The 17,164-nt window shown below is 44.9% G+C and overlaps 1 protein-coding gene across 1 annotated transcript; it reads right to left on the minus strand.

The window, feature by feature from the left end:
• Positions 1-11,769: 11,769 nt before the first annotated feature.
• LOC116890160 (cytochrome P450 2D26-like) lies at positions 11,770-15,783 on the minus strand. Its single transcript, XM_032890895.1, has 9 exons — positions 15,489-15,783; positions 14,768-14,939; positions 14,374-14,526; positions 14,140-14,300; positions 13,291-13,467; positions 12,971-13,112; positions 12,600-12,787; positions 12,128-12,269; positions 11,770-12,027 (listed from the first exon to the last, which is right to left on the minus strand). Exons 1-9 carry the CDS (start codon positions 15,675-15,677, stop codon positions 11,849-11,851), a joined length of 1,503 nt encoding a protein of 500 aa, XP_032746786.1. The 5' UTR covers positions 15,678-15,783; the 3' UTR covers positions 11,770-11,848.
• Between the last annotated feature and the right edge of the window lie 1,381 nt (positions 15,784-17,164).

Consider the following 17,164-nt stretch of genomic DNA (forward strand, 5'->3'; position numbering starts at 1 on the left):
GCTAGTGCAGGAGCAATTTTATGCTGGCTGTATTGAGCTTTCAAATTGCCCCTAGAACTCACCTATATTTGTAATTAAGAAAAAATCAGGCAAATGGAGATTATTGCAGAATTTACAAAAGGTTAATGAAACTATGGAATTTATGGAAGGATTACAACCTGGCTTACCTACCCTGGCTGCCATTCCAAAAAATACATATAAAATTATTACAGATTTAAAGGATCATTTTTATACTATTGCTTTGCATCCTGGTGATCGTAAAAGGTTGGTATTTATTGTGCCACCTTGAAATTTTAATGAACACATGAGCAATATTAATAGAAAATTTGAATCAGGGAATGGCTAATAGCCCTACATTTAGTCAATGCATTGTTGCTTCAATACAAGAAGTTAGGTCTTTGTATCCTTCTGTGCATACTACTCATTACATGGATGATATTTTATTAGCTGTTCCCTGTGATTGAGTTTTACTACATGCCTTTTTTCTTATACAACAAGGTTTAAAATCTTGGGGATTCATTTTTGCTCCAGAAAAGACTTACTGCAATATTCTTTAAAGTATTTGGGAAATCATTTATATCATAAACAAACTGTGCCACAGAAAACTCAAATCTACTTACTTTCAGTGATTCTCAAAAGCTTCTATGCGATGTTAATGGCTAAGACCTCACCTTAAGCTCACCATAGGGGAGCTTAAGCTTCTGTTTGGTTTTCTCAAGGGGGATACGAATCCTTGCTCCTCTGCACAGTCACAATTCAGGGACAAAATAGCTTGACAGAATGTAGAGGAAGCTGTTATTCAACAGCAGATGCAGTATATAGACTATGGTCAATTGTTGGCTATTTGCATTCTTGCTACTTCTCATGCACCCACAGCAGTTCTTTGACAAAAGGGATCATTAATACGGATTAATAATTTTTTCATCTCTAATGAAAATTTTAGTACCATTTTATGATGCTGGTGCTTGTTAATACAAAATTGTAGGATAAAATCAAGAAAGTATTTTGGAAAAGAACCTGATGAAATATTTATTCCTTAATCCATGCCATAACTTAATTGGTCATTATAGAATACTGGTATTTGGCCTACTACAAGTGCAAACTTTCCAGGCAAAATCAATAGTTGTTATGTGAAAGACAAGTTGTTACAATTTGCTTCTATGCATTGTTTTGTATTTCATGCCAGTTTACACATGCACCATGGAGAGACATGCTTACTGTCTTTCCGGATGGCTTATCTATTGAGAAAGTGGCAAATGTATTTGGATCACATGTTCACTCGCTTGAGTTTTCCCACCAACCCAACCTCAGCACAAATAATTGGATTGCATGGTGTAGCTACTCTTTTTGAAATGCTGAAAAATCAAGCCTTTAATTTGTATACTGGTAGCCAATATACAGTTCATGGTTTATGATTGCTTGAAACTATTCCTTTTTCAGGTACTGCTAATTGTCAAATTTTGCAGTTATTTATACAACAACAACTTAATTTAAGAGAATGTACTGTTCCTTCCTTTATAGCACATTGAAGAGTTCATGCTGGACTGCCCACTCCCCTTAGTGAGGGCTGTGCCACAGCAGATTTACATATCAGGCAGATTGTAGGCTCACACGGGAACAGTCAGCCAAACATTCTCATTCTTTACATCATCAAAATAGTAATGACTTGAGACTACAATTTGGTATTTCTAGGGAATGTGCAAGCCAAATTGTAAAGACTTGTCCTGAATGTCCTCAATTTCTTCCTATATCACATAATGGTGTTAGTCCTTTAGGACTCATACCAAATCAATTGTGGCAAATGGATGTTACTCATATTCCTGATTTTTCAAAATTAAAATATGTACATGTGAGTATTGATACCTTCTCAGGCTTTCTTATTGCAATTGTTTTAACAGGAGTGGCAATTAAGTATATAATTACTCATTACCTATGCTGTTTTTCTAGGCTGGGAATTCCAAATCAGACTAAAACAGAAAATGGAACTGGCTATTAGAATAAAGAATTTGAATTTCTGTCAACAATTCAATATTACTCATATTACTGGGACTCCTTATTATCCTCAATGACAAGGCATTATGCATTGGCCCCGTGAAACTTTAAAACAAGATCTTCATAAAATAAAATAGGAGGAATTTTCCCATATACCACAAAATTATTTAAATAATTCTCTTTTTATTTAAAATTTTAAAATCTGGACGCTTATGGATGCTCAGCTGCTGAACACCTTTGTGTTTAGAGAAATGCATGGCTCCTATGGCAGCCCAATGGCATGGACCTGACCCTGTAGTCACATGGGCAGGAGGGGATGTTTGGGCTTTATCACAGGAAAAAAATGGGGGGAGGTGGTAGCCAGAGAGGCTGGTGCAGCAAATGGAACAATTCCATCATCCCGCTGATTCCCTTACTGATGGTGATGAGGGTTCCTGCACTCAGTGAAGTCTACTGAGCCTGTGTTCCTGACCACTGATTTATCCAGCAGTGTGGTCCAGACCAGAGATTCTCCTGCTTGGCTCTTCCTGGATAAAGGGGTCAATTTATAATAAGACCATCATTTTCAATGCATTTGGTGATGGGATTTCTGTTTGCTTTGTCAAGAGTAGTAAGGGTATATTTCTGTGTTTCCTTAAAAGTGGAATCTTTTATTAATTGGTCATGTTAAAACTACTTTTGTTTCTTCTACGGTATTTAATGTAAGTTGCATTGATTGTAAACTTTCTACTTGTGATAATGTATTGAAATCTGGCAAGTCTGTTATGGTGTCTATTAATCAGCTTTTGTTATACTGGCTATGAGTATTACAGGACCTTGGCATTCTGAATAAAAGCTTGCAGATACTGGAAGAAGTGAGTCAGACTTTAAACAGAAGCAAGAGGTTAGTGGGCTTGATTATTGCTGGTATAAGAGCTTTGATTACATTACTAGCTAGCATCACTATTTCTGTATCACTGGAAGTGAAGACAGCTACTTTGATTAATCATTTAGCAAAAAAACTTATTAATGTTTTCAAGAAGATTTAGACAAACATTTGGACTAGTGACTTGATGCTCTTTATAATACTATTCAAATTATTGGAGAGGAGGTTCAGAGTTTAAGAGTAAGAAGCTATCTTGAGTGTCATGCCAAATTATGGGAAGCCAACTTGCCTGAGACCCCAACATTGAGCTAATTAGGACATACAAAGAACATATGAAAGTTCATCTAAATGGTAAGCTCAGTAGAAAAAAACCAATGTTCTAGCTAAGCTTACAGTAGTGCTGATAAAAATCTGGTGTTACTTAATAACAGGCTTGTGAAGTGGAGACTCATGACCATTTGTTGGGAGCTAGCTTCCTACAGACCTACCACTCATGACCTTTGCAAAGGAACCCAGGGCTTGTGACCTTTGCTTAAGAACCAATTTCCTACAGACCCAGGGCTTGTGACCTTTGGTAGGAGCCAGCTTCCTACAAGACCCTAGGCCAACATCCTGCAGGTGTGAGTCAACTACCTTATTGGCTATTACATCCTGGTCCCCTGTAGATTTCCTCCTTTCCCAGTCTTGCTATAGTATATAACCAGAGCTTGCAAGAATTAAAATTGTTGCCTTGATTAGACCCTTATCTTGGCGTCCTTCTTCGAGTTTCTTGTCCCCCATTTACTTCCAGGTACCCTCTGGAACCTCGTTGACTGTCTTGCTGGATGGGATAATTGGCGCTCAACGTGGAGCTCTTTGGGTGGGGGGGTCTCCTGGTGGAGAACATCGTTCCTTGTGAACAGACAGGCTTGTCTTCCTTCTTCCTCAGAGTCTTTGCTCACCCCCATGGCTGCTGTGGACCACCCGACCTCGGTCCAGCTGCTTGGTGTGTTTCTCTTCAGATGATGCAGAACTCACTGGTGAGTGATAAGACAAGCATTCTACAGTCACCTTTTGTGATAGGACTCAAGGAATCACTCAAGATGTGAGGAATAGGGTTAAGAAAATAGAAATCTGGGGTTGGGGATTTAGCTCAGTGGTAGAGCGCTTGCCTAGCAAGCACAAGGCCCTGGGTTCGGTCCCCAGCTCTGAAAAAAAGAAAAAAGAAAAAAAAAATAGAAATCTAAAGAAATTCTTAGACTTTGTGGGAAATATTTGTCCGTGATTCCCCCAGGAGGGAACAATGGATACAAAAAGATCATACAGTTAATGATTGTTTTAAAGACTATTATGAGACTTTTGACCCTGAAAAAGTTCCAGTCACTGCCTTCAGGAACTGGTCTCTTATTAATGATATCCTTAGGACTATCCCTGCAGCAGCCAGTTCCTGCCCCCGTGGTCAAAATGCCCCACATTAGGGGGCAGGGGAGCCCCTAAAGTAGTTCCAGAGAAAGTCTGCAGAAGACTGAGAGGAGCTTTGTTTTGCCAGACAGAATTTGGAAGAGGCTTTGGCCGTGTTTACCCTAGGATGATATCAGGAGAAAGTCTTGGCACGGGCTCTTCAGCCTACTCCAACTGGAGGCTGTGGCCAAGGTCAGGATCAATGTTTTCTTTTCCATGGGCCTCTAACCCAGTGAGACAGCTTGGTGAAGGGCTGGGGACTGCTACTGGAGTCCTGGAATTCAGAGGCATGGGGAGGACTGTAGTTCTATTAAAGATCAGTACTCCAGTGTTAGCAATCTTTTTATTGAATGTAAGAGGCAGGAAAGCCCAGCTCAACTGTGACTCCTGCCTCAGGAATGGCAGCGGAAGGAGTCCTTATAGCCCCAGGCAAGCCAGTTATCTCTGACTATAGCTTACCTCTGATACCTGAGGCTTTAATTGGATCACACACACACACACACACACACACACACACACCCGGGTGAGCCTGCCTTCAACACTCTAGAGTCTCAGATGCTTTTTTTCTCCTGGTCTCTTGGCTCAAGTTTGCCAGGTGTGTCTGACATCCTGGCAGAAACTTCTGCCCTGAAGCTGGCTTTTCCTCCACACTTACTAAGGTGCTGCAGGGAGCAGACAAGCCATACAATTCTTTTGTCAGCCACTTGGCAGAGTCAGCTTAATTGGTGTCCAAGAGCCTAGAAACCCCTTTATTAAGCAGCCATCTTTTGAAAATGCCAACCCCTCTAGGGGGGATTCTTCCTTCCAGATACTGGGCTCCCTAGGCTCCAAGCATGCCCAGTGCTCTTCCTGCCAGTCCCACTAGAACTGCCCCAGCACCGGAGCTCCAAGTTTTGTGTAGGATTCTAGGCGGGACCAGGACAGTGCAGTCCCTATGACTCCTGGGTCTGTCAAAATTCCCTGGACACGACTTCATCTACAGCCTGCACTCCACCGAGGGGAGCTGCTTGCTCAAAGAGCTGCACTGCTTTAAGTCCATTGCCATGGCACAAGAAAAATTGAAAGCTCCACCACCTACTCCAGGACAGCTGAGATATGTACTCTCCCACAGTGTGATACCTTTCGTAGGGTTTGGCTTTCTGGATCACGCAGTTATGATTGTTGCAGGGACCCAAATTGAAATGTCTATTGGAATTATTTTGGGAATTTCAACAATAGCAGTCAACATGTTATCTTTTCCTTCTATGTATCAACATATTATTTAATTTTCAGTCATTGATACTGTACTTTTCTGACTTGGAGTTTGCTTATTTCTTACATAACATGCATGGGATACCTATTTATGTCTTTTTTTTTTCCTGATGGTTATAATAATGCTGAGGTTTCTCCAAATTGTTTAAGATGTTTAATATCTGTTAAAATTGTAATTCCCAGCCTGGTGACATCCCTTTTGTGATATTTCACAGTAAACATTTACAATCATATAAATTCATTCAATTTTTAAACTTCTACATCTATGCAAAATTGAGCAGTGTTTTAACTATATCTGACTATTTTAATTTTGACCCACACTGTCTTTAAGAGTCAGAGGTTAATCAGAAAGAACAATTGTCTGGCCCCCCTTTTACATGAACCATACATGCTTACAAGTGTACTTATTTTTGATTGTCTTTTTAACCTTTAATTTCCCAACGTTGAGCAATCACAGTGAATTCTGGTTTGTGAGAGTAAGGCAATGCTTGGGTACTTCCTGTGTCTTAGAATAGGGCTAAAGAGAGCATGAAAAAGGTCAGAGAAGGCTTAGAAAAGAGAAAACGAGAAAGAGAAAAAGCTAAGAGCTGGTATTAAAATTGGTTTTCCACCTCCCCTTGGATTTCTTCCCTCTTTGTTGGGGCCTTTGGTTGGCCTACCTTTGCTCATCTTTTCGCCCCTGGGCCTTTAATAACTTAACTAGATTTATTAAACAACAAGTAGATAATTTAGCAGTGAAATCTATTGAAGTAAATTATCATAGATTGGCTTTAGAGGATTTAGGTGAGGAAGACTCAGCCTCAATTCCCATCTCCACCCAACCCCGATTTGGGCGATATTGACCTTGGACTGCCTAACGTTGGCCCTACTTGCAAAAATAGCCTCTTTCACCTTTCAACCTTGGCACTGACATTGATCATGATTATCTGTCCCTCGCTCAGTCCAGGTTGGGTACAATGTCAAAGATGGGCAACTTTCAAGACACACACACCCCAACAATTCACCTATGACAGGAGCCCTGAAGGCTGACAGGGTATCCAGTGATGGGTAAGAGTATAGGCTCCTCGGTCTATCCTAAGACAGGCGCTACCCCAAAAGAATAAAACCCTGATGAGTTACCTACCACCCTGGAGCGCTAATATAAGGGGCCTTTCATTCTTTATTACAGGGAAGGGGGAGATGTGGGGAGCTGACTTGCCTGAAACCCCAACATTGAACTAATTAGTACATACAAAGAACATATGAAAGTTCACCTAAAGGATAAGTTCAGTGGAAAAAAACCCAATGTTCTAGCAAAGCTTACAGAAGTGCTGATACAATTTGGTGGTCAGCATTCCTTAGTAACAGGCTTGCCAAGTGGAGGCTCATGACCTTTTGTTGGGAGCTAGCTTCCTACAAACCTAGGGCTCATGACCTTTGCAAAGTGCCAATTTCCTATAGACCCACGGCTTCTGACATTTCCTGAGAACCAATTTCCTACAGACCCAGGGCTTGTAACGTTTGCTAGGAGACAGCTTCCTACAAGACTTAGGCCAACATCTTGCGGGTGTGAGCCAACTACTTTATTGGCTAGTACATCAAGGTCTCCCTGTCCACTGAAGATTTCCTCTTCCCCTAGCCTTGCTATAGTATATAATCAGAGCTTGCAAGAATTAAAATTGGTGCCTTGATCAGACCCTTGTCATGGCATCCTTCTTCATGTCTCTTGTTCCCCATTTTCTTACAGGTACCCTCTGGACCCTAGTTGACTGTCCTGCTGGGTGAGACACTAAATATCAATTGATTTGTGCCACTTCTAAAGTTTATGGTGAGAGTTACTGTAATTGGGAGAAAATTCAAAGAATCTTGGAGTGTATTTGGCATAATTCTAACACCTCTCTGGACATTTTAACTTTGCATACTGAGATTATGAATATACAGAATGCTGCTCCACTGAGTTTTGATGCTGTGGATATCACTAATAGAATTATCAATGGCTTAACATCAGTATTTCCACCTTTGTCAAGCTTCAAGAAAGGCTTATATAGCTTGATCCTGTTAACCCTTCTTGTCCTGGGAATATTTTCATTCCTGTACACTGTGACAAAACCTACCTTTTACAACATCAACATGTTGACAGCCAAAATACATGGCTTGAAACTAAAAATGGATCCGAAAACAAGAGTTAGTAATTTGACAGGCTGGCAAGATGAGTAAGATTCAGTACAGTGCCTTATCAACCAAAGACATAAATGCATCACTTTTGGAAATGCACATTCCAAGATGGGTAAGGAAGGCATTCTTGTCAGAGCAACCTGAGACAGATGCAGTCTTGTATTTGAAATTTAAAAGGGGGAGATGTGGAAAGTTATGAGGATGCCCCTTGTAATTTGGCAAACAATTCTCACTGGGTTCAAGGAAGTAGGTTCAGACAAGAATATTCACATTGGAACTAAGAACAAGGATCATGATAAATTCAGCCTAGGAATGTGTGGCATTCCTGTTATCTTGGTCATCCTCAAAAGCTCCTAGAAATGGTGACCAGGGGGATTTGTTTATTGCCTTATTTGATCTATTTATTACCTTGCTTGATTATTTTGCCTTTGATCTAAGAACTGACCCTAATCTATGGAAGTACCTAGAATGAAATAAAAGCTAACTGGAAAAAATATACCTGCTTCAGCCTCAGCACGGGCTGGAGTCATGTTATAATGTTGTCTAATTCTCTTTTTCTTTTCAATCCTCACTCCCTTTCTTGAGACCCTGTTGACTGACTGAGCTAGCTTGGTCACTCACTTAATTCCATTTAATATTCATGAACAGAAGATTCAGTTCCATTTGACCTCCTGATGCCCCTTTAATACACATACCATATATATTTTCTTTCTCAGCTTGCTAAACTTGTTTAAAAGGCTCTTCATGAGATTTAACCAGAGAACAAATGTTTCTTTGGGGCTTTTTGAGATTTCTTTTGTCGATGTAATTAATATAAATCTCTTTACCTTAGCCACATATAGTTGCTTCACACAAGAGCATAAAGCAGTCACCTTTTCACCAAAATAATGAGGTGATTACATTACCACTGCTCTCACCTTACAAGCTTATAATGTGGGAAGATGACACATGTACACTCACAGTCTGGCTCTAACCAATGAAACCTAGTTGTTCAGTCCTGTGTTACCCACATCCCTCCATTCCTGTAGTTTCCCCCATAAGTTCTCCATAATGCTGTGGCCACACACTAGCACGTCTGTCATGTTCTTCCTTGAAATCAGTGACTGTGCCTTGATGACCAGACCATGTAGCACCACCCGTGAGCACTAACCTGTTGCTTCCTGTGTCCCAGGCCCCTCGCTGACCAACCGAGGCACACATGAGCTCTTGACTTCAGAGCTGGGCACGAAGCCTAGATTGTTTGCACCAGTGTCTTCTGCAGTGTGCACTGATCAGGGCCTCTACCTTAAAGACACCTGCAAGGGGGACACATCTCTATACTATCATATTAAATGAGGCCAGAGGTTGGAATGTTTCCAAAAACAAAAAACAAAACAAAACAAAAAAAAAAAGACAAAAACAAAAATCCCCATCAGACTTCAAGAACTAGGCTGGGTACACAAGACTCCATGTCTATGTGTTTGGTACTTATTGTACCCAGGCCCCATAGGTGTTGGACAAATGCTTTATCACTGGTCTACATCCACAGCCTGATATCTGGACCTTGTGGCTAGCAATGTCACATCTTCTAAGTCATTTCAGGTATGACCACCCAGCTGTGACCTTAGCAGGGCCTGAAAACTGCCACTGGGCCTCTTAGCCTCCTACTACGTATAAATAAATCCAGGTGTCTTGAGGCATGCAGGGAATTCAAGAACACATACTGCATTCCTCCCTTTGATTTCTTGACTAAAATACTATATTTGACCCTGATCCCTCTTCCAAACCATCAAGACCACATCCTTTAATGGAAGCAGAAAAGACTTGCATTTCCATTCCTTCAGTCTTGTGCAACCACGGCCAGATCAGCTCTCATGTCTTGCACCACTTCCTGGTCTTTCTGTGCACACTGTGTCCTCAGTCCCTGACCTGCCTGTCAGGCAGAAATGGCTAAAGCTGCTACTAGGGGTACAGATCCCTGTCTGTCCTGTGGTTCCAGCACCATTGTGTGTTGCTATAGCTGCTGTGATTTCTGTTGTCATTCTCTCTCTCTCTCTCTCTCTCTCTCTCTCTCTCTCTCTCTCTCTCTCCTCTCCCTCCCTCCCCTCTCCTCCCTCTCCCTCTCCCTCTCTCCCTCTCCCTGTCTTGTGTGTATGTACACAAATAATACACCATGATGTCTGAAGTCACACACTGCATGTTGCCATCCATGGATGTTATGGCATGGGTCCTGCAGGCAGGTGGAACTCCAGAACTGTCAGGATACATCACTGTTCATAGTTCTTTATAGAAACATCCTGTATCAACCACAACAGCCTCTAAAGACGAGGAAGAGGACCTCTTACTGCAACCTGGCATCTGGTCCCCTAGAAAGGAGGAAAGGCTGTCTATTATCCTCTACCCTGAGTTGAGCTCTTGTCTTTCTCTCAGTCTGGTTGCTGGGAGAGGCCAGACTCCTCTAGGAAGGTCTGCCTCCTAGTTTCCCTCTTCTTCTCCATCCATCGCCTGACTGGTGCTTATTCAGTGGAGGGCATGAGATATAGAGCTGATTCCACAGGGGGTGTGAACTGGTATTGGTGTGTGAACTGTGAGTACAGGGCATAAGTGTCCAGTGGACTCCTGCTCCAAGGTGCATGATCATGAGTTACTCATCTGACATGCAACATGCAGAGATACAAGGCTCTAAAGGACATTACTTCAGACTAGAGTAAGACTTTCCAGCACCAATAGAAAGGGGTAATAGGAGGGCTGTAGAGATCATTCAGCAGGGAAGAGCACTGGTTTTTCTTCCAGAGGGCCCAGGCTTGACTCCCACATCCACAGGATGATATAAAACAGAACTCAAATCCCTGGGGATCTGATGCTCTATTCAGTTCTCTCTACACAGTGTACACATGCAGGCAAATACCCATGGATTTACAATAAAAATGAAGGGGAGAGGTGGGACAAGGAGGAGTGTGTGGTAAACATGATTACTTCTGTAGGCACAAGGAAAGGTTCTGGGAATATAATTTCCCCATCATAATGAGTGTTTGGTCCTGAACATTCTACAAACCGGTGTGTGGCTAATGATGAGCTGTGGGGGGAACATCCTTAATATTCCTATGAAAATGAAGTCTGTGGGAGAACATTTCTTTTCACAAAAGCAAACTCAAAATCAGTGTCTGCACTCAGGTGTCTTTCAAAGCATGCAATATGCATCAGGGTCTTGGGTTGCTGTGGGCTGGCCTCAGATTTTATGGAAGCTAAAATGAGCCTTGTGCAGTGTCGCATGCCTCTAGAACAGTCCTCTCTCACCCCACCAAACACACACTTTTAAGACTCCAAAATACTTGAACGTTCCTACTAAGTAGCATCCAACACATTATCACACACAGTTGCAGGGAGGACCCGTCTAGGTCTGGACAGGTGTTCCCAGATGGAACTGTGAGATCGTGTCCATCTTCCTGGAGTCGATCTGTCCATTTTTGCTATCGCCGATGTCTTCCACATCCTTTGACTACAGAAAGTCTGAGTGTGAAGACAGCACCTGTTCTGGTTATGAGAGAGGTGTTATCCACCATTTGTGGCTCTTCAGGGTTTGGGGACCTACGCCAACATTGTCACCAGAACAAGACTTGTGCTGATTTCTAGCACAAGCCATTCACACTTTCCTCACAGTAATGCTTGAGTCTGACTTCTGTTCACACGCATCGATAGGTCTTTTTGTGTGATATACGGTGAAGCAGAGACCATCCACACAGCTACCTCTCCTACTTTATCTGAATGCTTCCCTCTCTCCTCAATCCCATTGCCTCTTCCCTCCTCCCTTCATAATTCCATGATGACTACCCACCCCTCCCGACCCCCCTTGTTGAGAAACGCTCTCATTCAGTGGTCCAGGCTGTATACCCCATGCCTGCCTTAAACTTGCAATCTACTTGCATCATCCTCCCTTTGCTTTACTGAAGGCCACTGCTCCTGAAGTAATAAACTATTCTCACCACATAAAAGTTGTAAATGGGTTAGGCTGTCGTAGAGGGACAAGGAGGATTGTAGGCTTTTGTCTTAGGACACAATTGGGACCAGGGTGAGGGTGGGATCAGGAATCTGATTTGAAGATACAGAAGTTGTTTATTGGACATCAATCAGACCAAACCGGGGAGAAGAATGGAGCCCCTGCCCCTGCTAGCGAACCACTGCACAGAGTTGGTAAGGCTGTGGAGTAACTGGCAATGCGTAGACGCCATGGTCGCTGGGCCGGGGCTGTCCGGCCGGCACGGAGAAGCTGAAGCGCTGCAGGAGGCAGGTGAAGAAGAGGAAGAGCTCCATGCGGGCCAGGGGCTCCCCCAGGCATGCTCTGCGGCCTGTGGTGGGACAGGGGCTCAGTCAGTCTGGGGCCTGATTGGAGCTCCACCCTCCCAGCCACCCTGGGAATAGACAGGGAGTCAGGCCCCCCAGAGGTACCTGCTGAGAATGGCACGAAGGCCTCATGCTTCACAAAGTTGCCCTGGGCATCCAGGAAGTGTTCTGGATGGAAGCGGAGGGGCTTCTCCCAGACAGTCTCATCCTTCAGCACGGAGGACAGGTTGGGGATGAGGGTTGTCCCCTGGTAAGAGGGCACATGGTGTGAAAATGGACTGGGTTGCAGCTGCCTAGACACTGGCCACCAAGTTCTCACGCATTGTCTCTACCTCACACACTGGATCCTTTTATTAAACCTCAACCCCAGAGCCTCCCAGAACCTTCTCTGGTCCATTCAAACCCTTGTGAGAAAGCTCCTATCTGCAGCTCTTCCTAATACCCCTGAAGTTCATTTCACTGGCTGTCCTCTTCTCCAGCGGATCTTGGGCAATGGCTCCAGTGTCCTCACACCCAGGTTGATTCCATTCCCTTGTTTGCCTATTGTGGATTCTGGGAACAGAGTGTGTATGCCTACCTTGGGGATGAGGAAGCCTTGGAATTTAATGTCTCGGGATGTCATATGTGGTATATTTGTCGGGACGATGTCTGCAAAGCGCTGCACCTCATGGATGACAGCATTGGTGAACGGCATTCGTGCCTGGTCTGCCATCTCTGGACGACGCACCTGCCCTATGACCTCATCAATCTCCTGGTGGACTCGGCCTAGATAGATGGCATCTCTTCAGTGAAAGGAGCTCATCCTTCAACTTCTACCACTGGGTTAGTAAGATAGATAGGGCTTATACCAGACACATGGGAAACTACGTCAAGCTAAGGCAGGAACCACTAGTTTCTCAAATGCCTCGTTCTTCCCCTGACCTCCCTCCCATCCACAGCCAGGCTCACGCTGCACATCTGGATGCAGGATCATGAGCAGAAGGGCCCAGGACAGTGTGGATGATGTGGTCACAATCCCAGCCATGAACAGGTTAATCACCACCATGCGCAGATTTTCATCATTGAAGCTGCTCTCAGGATTCCCTTTGGCCTGGACAGGCAGAAAGGGCTGGCTCAGTAGAGAAAGCAAGTGCCACCACCTCCCATTGTTCCCTGGGAGCCTAGGGGCTGAGTCACTTGGTGATGCGAGGATACCACACATCTGACCTCACTGCTCACAAGACCGCAGCCCACAATCCCTGGCTACACATCTTAGAGCTTCCAATCACCTTTTGCATCTCTGCTAGGAAGGCATCAGTCATGTCTCGGGGCGGCTGGGCAGGATCCCAGCTTTTCTTGTGCTCAATTAACATCTTATCCATTAAGGTTATAAATGAGTTCAGCTTGGGTAAGACTTTGCTAGTCATCCCAGGGATATGTAGGAGCACTGGGATTGCATTGAGCAGCTGTGAAAGAAACAAACAGGTCCAGTTGCTTTTAACCCTAATTAAGAATTCATAATTCTGTTTAAGTGTCTGTGTGTATGCACATACATGTACATGCATATGCATGTACTTGCATGTACACTTTTGCAGGTGTGTAGTGGCTCATTATTTTGTGGTCAGAGAACAACTTAAAGAGTTAGTTCTATCCCTTATATGGGACTCAGGGATCCAGCTCAGGTCTCCAGGCTTGCTTGGTGAACTCCTTTACCCTCTTTTGCCCCTGACTGCTGTTTCTGCCCAGTGTTCCCCTAGACCAGTCACAGTTCCCGTGTTCTTCCACAGTGGACTCAGGGTCTGTTTGTCCCTACTCATCATCTGCTTCTTCCTCAATTCTAACCTGCTTGCTCTCTTGAACCCCAGAGTGAAGAAAGAAACATTCTACTCTTCAAATATAACAGGATTGTGTGGTTTCCCTACACACAGAGGGCAGAGGTTTACCCCCTTTCTGCAGCCATTGACCTTGGTTGGCTCCTCCCCTCCAGTTTATTTAAGGTTCTTCAATGCTCAAGCCTTTCTCCCTGCAATTGACTATCACCTGAGGTCCTGGCCCCCAAACACCCTGGATTCATTCATACTTGCTCCAAAGGATTTACAGCACAGTGGTGGTCGTGTCCGCTGCTCTGAGCTACATACCTCTGCCATGAAGCTGGTGTCCTCTCCAAAGCTCTCCTTCAATGTTTTGAGCATCCTGTTGAAGAAAGGGTCCTCATACTCAAATCGACGAGCATAAACAAGGGAGGCAATCACGTTGCTCACAGCTTTATCCAGGAGGATGCTGGGATTGAAGGGATGTTCTAGGAACAGAGATGCAAGCAAGTCATGGCATTGCTCATTAGTCTCTACCCACACTCTCCATCTTAAACCTACCAGCCTCCTTGGTGAAGGCGTCACAGAGGTGGCCGGCCTCCTCTGTCACCCACTGCTCCAGCGATTTCTTGCCCACGCCGAAGTCACGCAGGGTGGACACAGAGAATCGTCTCTGCTCTCGCCACTCAGGCCCGTAAGGTGCAAAGACCACACCTGCAGACGTATCTGCTTGTTACCACGGATGCTGGGCTATGCTGTCTCCTCTGTTCCCAACACGTCCCTGTAGTTAGTGTTAGCAGTCAGTCCCCAACATTTTTCTAGCACATATGGGCACTGTCAGCTCCACCCTCCATCTTCAATTGCCTGACAACACATCTCCATTAGGCCTGCCCATCTTCAGCTCTCCCCTCTCAAGCCCTATTCTCCCTGCCTTGCCCACACTATAGCACTTTGCCTTTTGATTTGTGTCCACAGCCCAGGTGATTGTAGATGGGCAGTAGGGGGCGGTCAGCAGTGTCCTCTCCATAGGTCACCAGCAGTTCCCGCACGGCCTTCAGCCCGTTGATCACAACTACAGGCTTCCAGGCCATCTGTAGGCTGAACACGTCACCATAGCGGCTTCGAAGCTGAAATAGGGGACAGAGTACATAGGAAGTATAGATCCCCAGCAAAGTAGAAGATCAATGCTCTTCACACAAGTCTCTGTCCCTACCCATCCCCTCTGTGTGTGTGTGTGGGGGGGTATACGTGTGCAAATATATGATGGTACTTATTGAACCTTGTTCCTACATATGCTGGGCAAATGCTCTATCACAGACTTGCATCCCCAGCCTGTGGTTGGGTCACCTTGTAGCTTGGCAACCATATCTTCTCAACTCTGCAAAGGACTCAGCAAATATTATCATTCAGCAGAGACCCAGCCTGAGTAAGGTCCTTGGGTCCCTTCCTACTCCACCATACCAGAGGAAATTCAGGTTTCTGAGATGGGAATCCAGGCCTGAGACCACACAGCAGAAAGAGACTATAGCACAGCTGGTCCCTCTCACCACTTTGTTTTCCTAACAACACTTTTTCCTCTTGGGGGCCATCTTCCTGTCTTTTCTTTACCTTCAGCAACACCACATGCTACCTGCGGCACTCTGACCTCTACTGTACTCCACCACCATCTTTCTTACCTTGTATAAGCTATATGGCATGTTCTCGAAGTCCACCTGCAGCAGGTTTCCCAGCCAGGGGAGTGGCACAGGGCCGGGAGGGTAGTGGGCAGTCCAGAACTTGCGCCGGTGCACCAGGTCCACCAGAAGCAAGAAGACGGCTGTGAATATGACCACAGCCCAGAGGTCATCTCCAATCAGCAGCCCCATGGCTGCCCCACGGCTTGCAGGCTTTTGAAGGAATACTTGTCCAGACACTTAGAATCAGGAAAGATCCTCTTACAACAGACTGGGAACCTTGTCCCTTAAAAGTGGGGTAAGACTGCACTTTGTTCTCTCAATTGAGCCAAATAGCTGTGTTAATGTTCAAATAGAGCCCGTATGGGGTAAGGGTGTGTCAGAAAAGTCCAGGGAAAGTAACCTACAGAAATTCTTGCCCTTTCTTCTCTCCTGTGGTGCTTATCCAGGGGAGTGGCATTGATATCTCCACAGAAAGCAGCATAGTGGTTATGTTGGGCTGGACATTTTGAGCAAGGCGAGCACATAACATGAACCCTTCCTCAGTGTGCAAGCTGCTGGTTTGCCATATGGGCAGAGATCCACGGGGCCTGAGGGCATTGTCTCAGATTGGAAGAGGAAATTTTGGAGGCTTCCAGAAACACTTGGCTAGTCAGACATGAGTTCTGACTGACACCATGGCCACTATCAGTATGCAGCAAGGGCCACTGAAGTGGCTTGTGTGGGTAGCTGATGAGGGTGAGGGAGAGGCAGTGTGAGGAAGGTAACTCCAGCGTGAGAAGCCTTGAATACAGGTGGAAGGTCGTTCAACTCTCAAGGATGGCCAAATTCAAAACCTAGGGACTTCTTAGCTCTCACCTGACAAAGCTGAAAGGTTGTCACCAACTTTCAATAGAGTCCTGGGGAGACCAGCTAGGTGTCCAGATGCTTGTCACATGGAGACCACTATCTAATTTTATTCATCCTTGTATTCTTGATAGGTCAATCCCTGTGGGTCTGTCAAAGGCACCCTGATTCCCACACCCTTAAAACCACAGTTACCCTGAAGGGACGGTAGGTGTTTTGCCTGACTCCTGGGCACCAGGCCCTGTCATTAGCCGCAGCCCTCTGTAGATTTGTTGCCATCAGTCATGTAAGGGCAATGTCCCAAGCCCCTCCACATGTAGAGGAGGTGACCACAGGTCAGGTCGGTTCAAGACAGATCTCCATTATAATGAGGTACCTAAAAGCCTGGAGGCTTTGCCAATAACCTTTCTTCCCAGACACTCATCCCTGCAAAAGTACTTAATCTCAGGCCCACCCTGAGAAGTGCAGTACAGTTCTACTCATCCACTTTCTACCATGAGAATAAACACCTTAATATCAAGGACTGTCTCTTATCATTGAGATCTGCCACAGAAAGCCACAGAGAAGGCCCATAGAAGGCCTCACTTTGCTCCCAGCGGCAGCCACCACCATGCTAAGTGAAACCTGCTACCATCGAACCAAGGACTTCCCCTGCAGGACCAGCTGGAGCACCCCTTTCCCACTCACCTCCGGCTAAATCCAGCCTGCGGGCCCCCACTCTGTTCTCAGCTCTTCCAGTTTCCAGTGGTGCCTGGATGCCCAAGAGCCTGAGAACCAGATGGGCCCCAGCCTCTTTGCAGGCCTGGGGACAACCTAGCCAGCTCAGTCCTGTG

The sequence above is a fragment of the Rattus rattus genome, chromosome 1 (genome assembly GCF_011064425.1).
Source record: "Rattus rattus isolate New Zealand chromosome 1, Rrattus_CSIRO_v1, whole genome shotgun sequence".
Classification (NCBI taxonomy): domain Eukaryota; kingdom Metazoa; phylum Chordata; class Mammalia; order Rodentia; family Muridae; genus Rattus; species Rattus rattus.

Coding starts and splice junctions, on each gene's coding strand:
- LOC116890160 (XM_032890895.1), bottom strand. CDS start 15,677: ATGGGGCTGCTGATTGGAGATGACCTCTGGGCTGTGGTCATATTCACA. Junction 12,788..12,970: donor CCTGCATCCAGATGTGCAGC/GTGAGCCTGGCT, acceptor CCATCTATCTAG/GCCGAGTCCACCAGGAGATT. Junction 12,028..12,127: donor CTTCGTGCCATTCTCAGCAG/GTACCTCTGGGG, acceptor GTCCCACCACAG/GCCGCAGAGCATGCCTGGGG.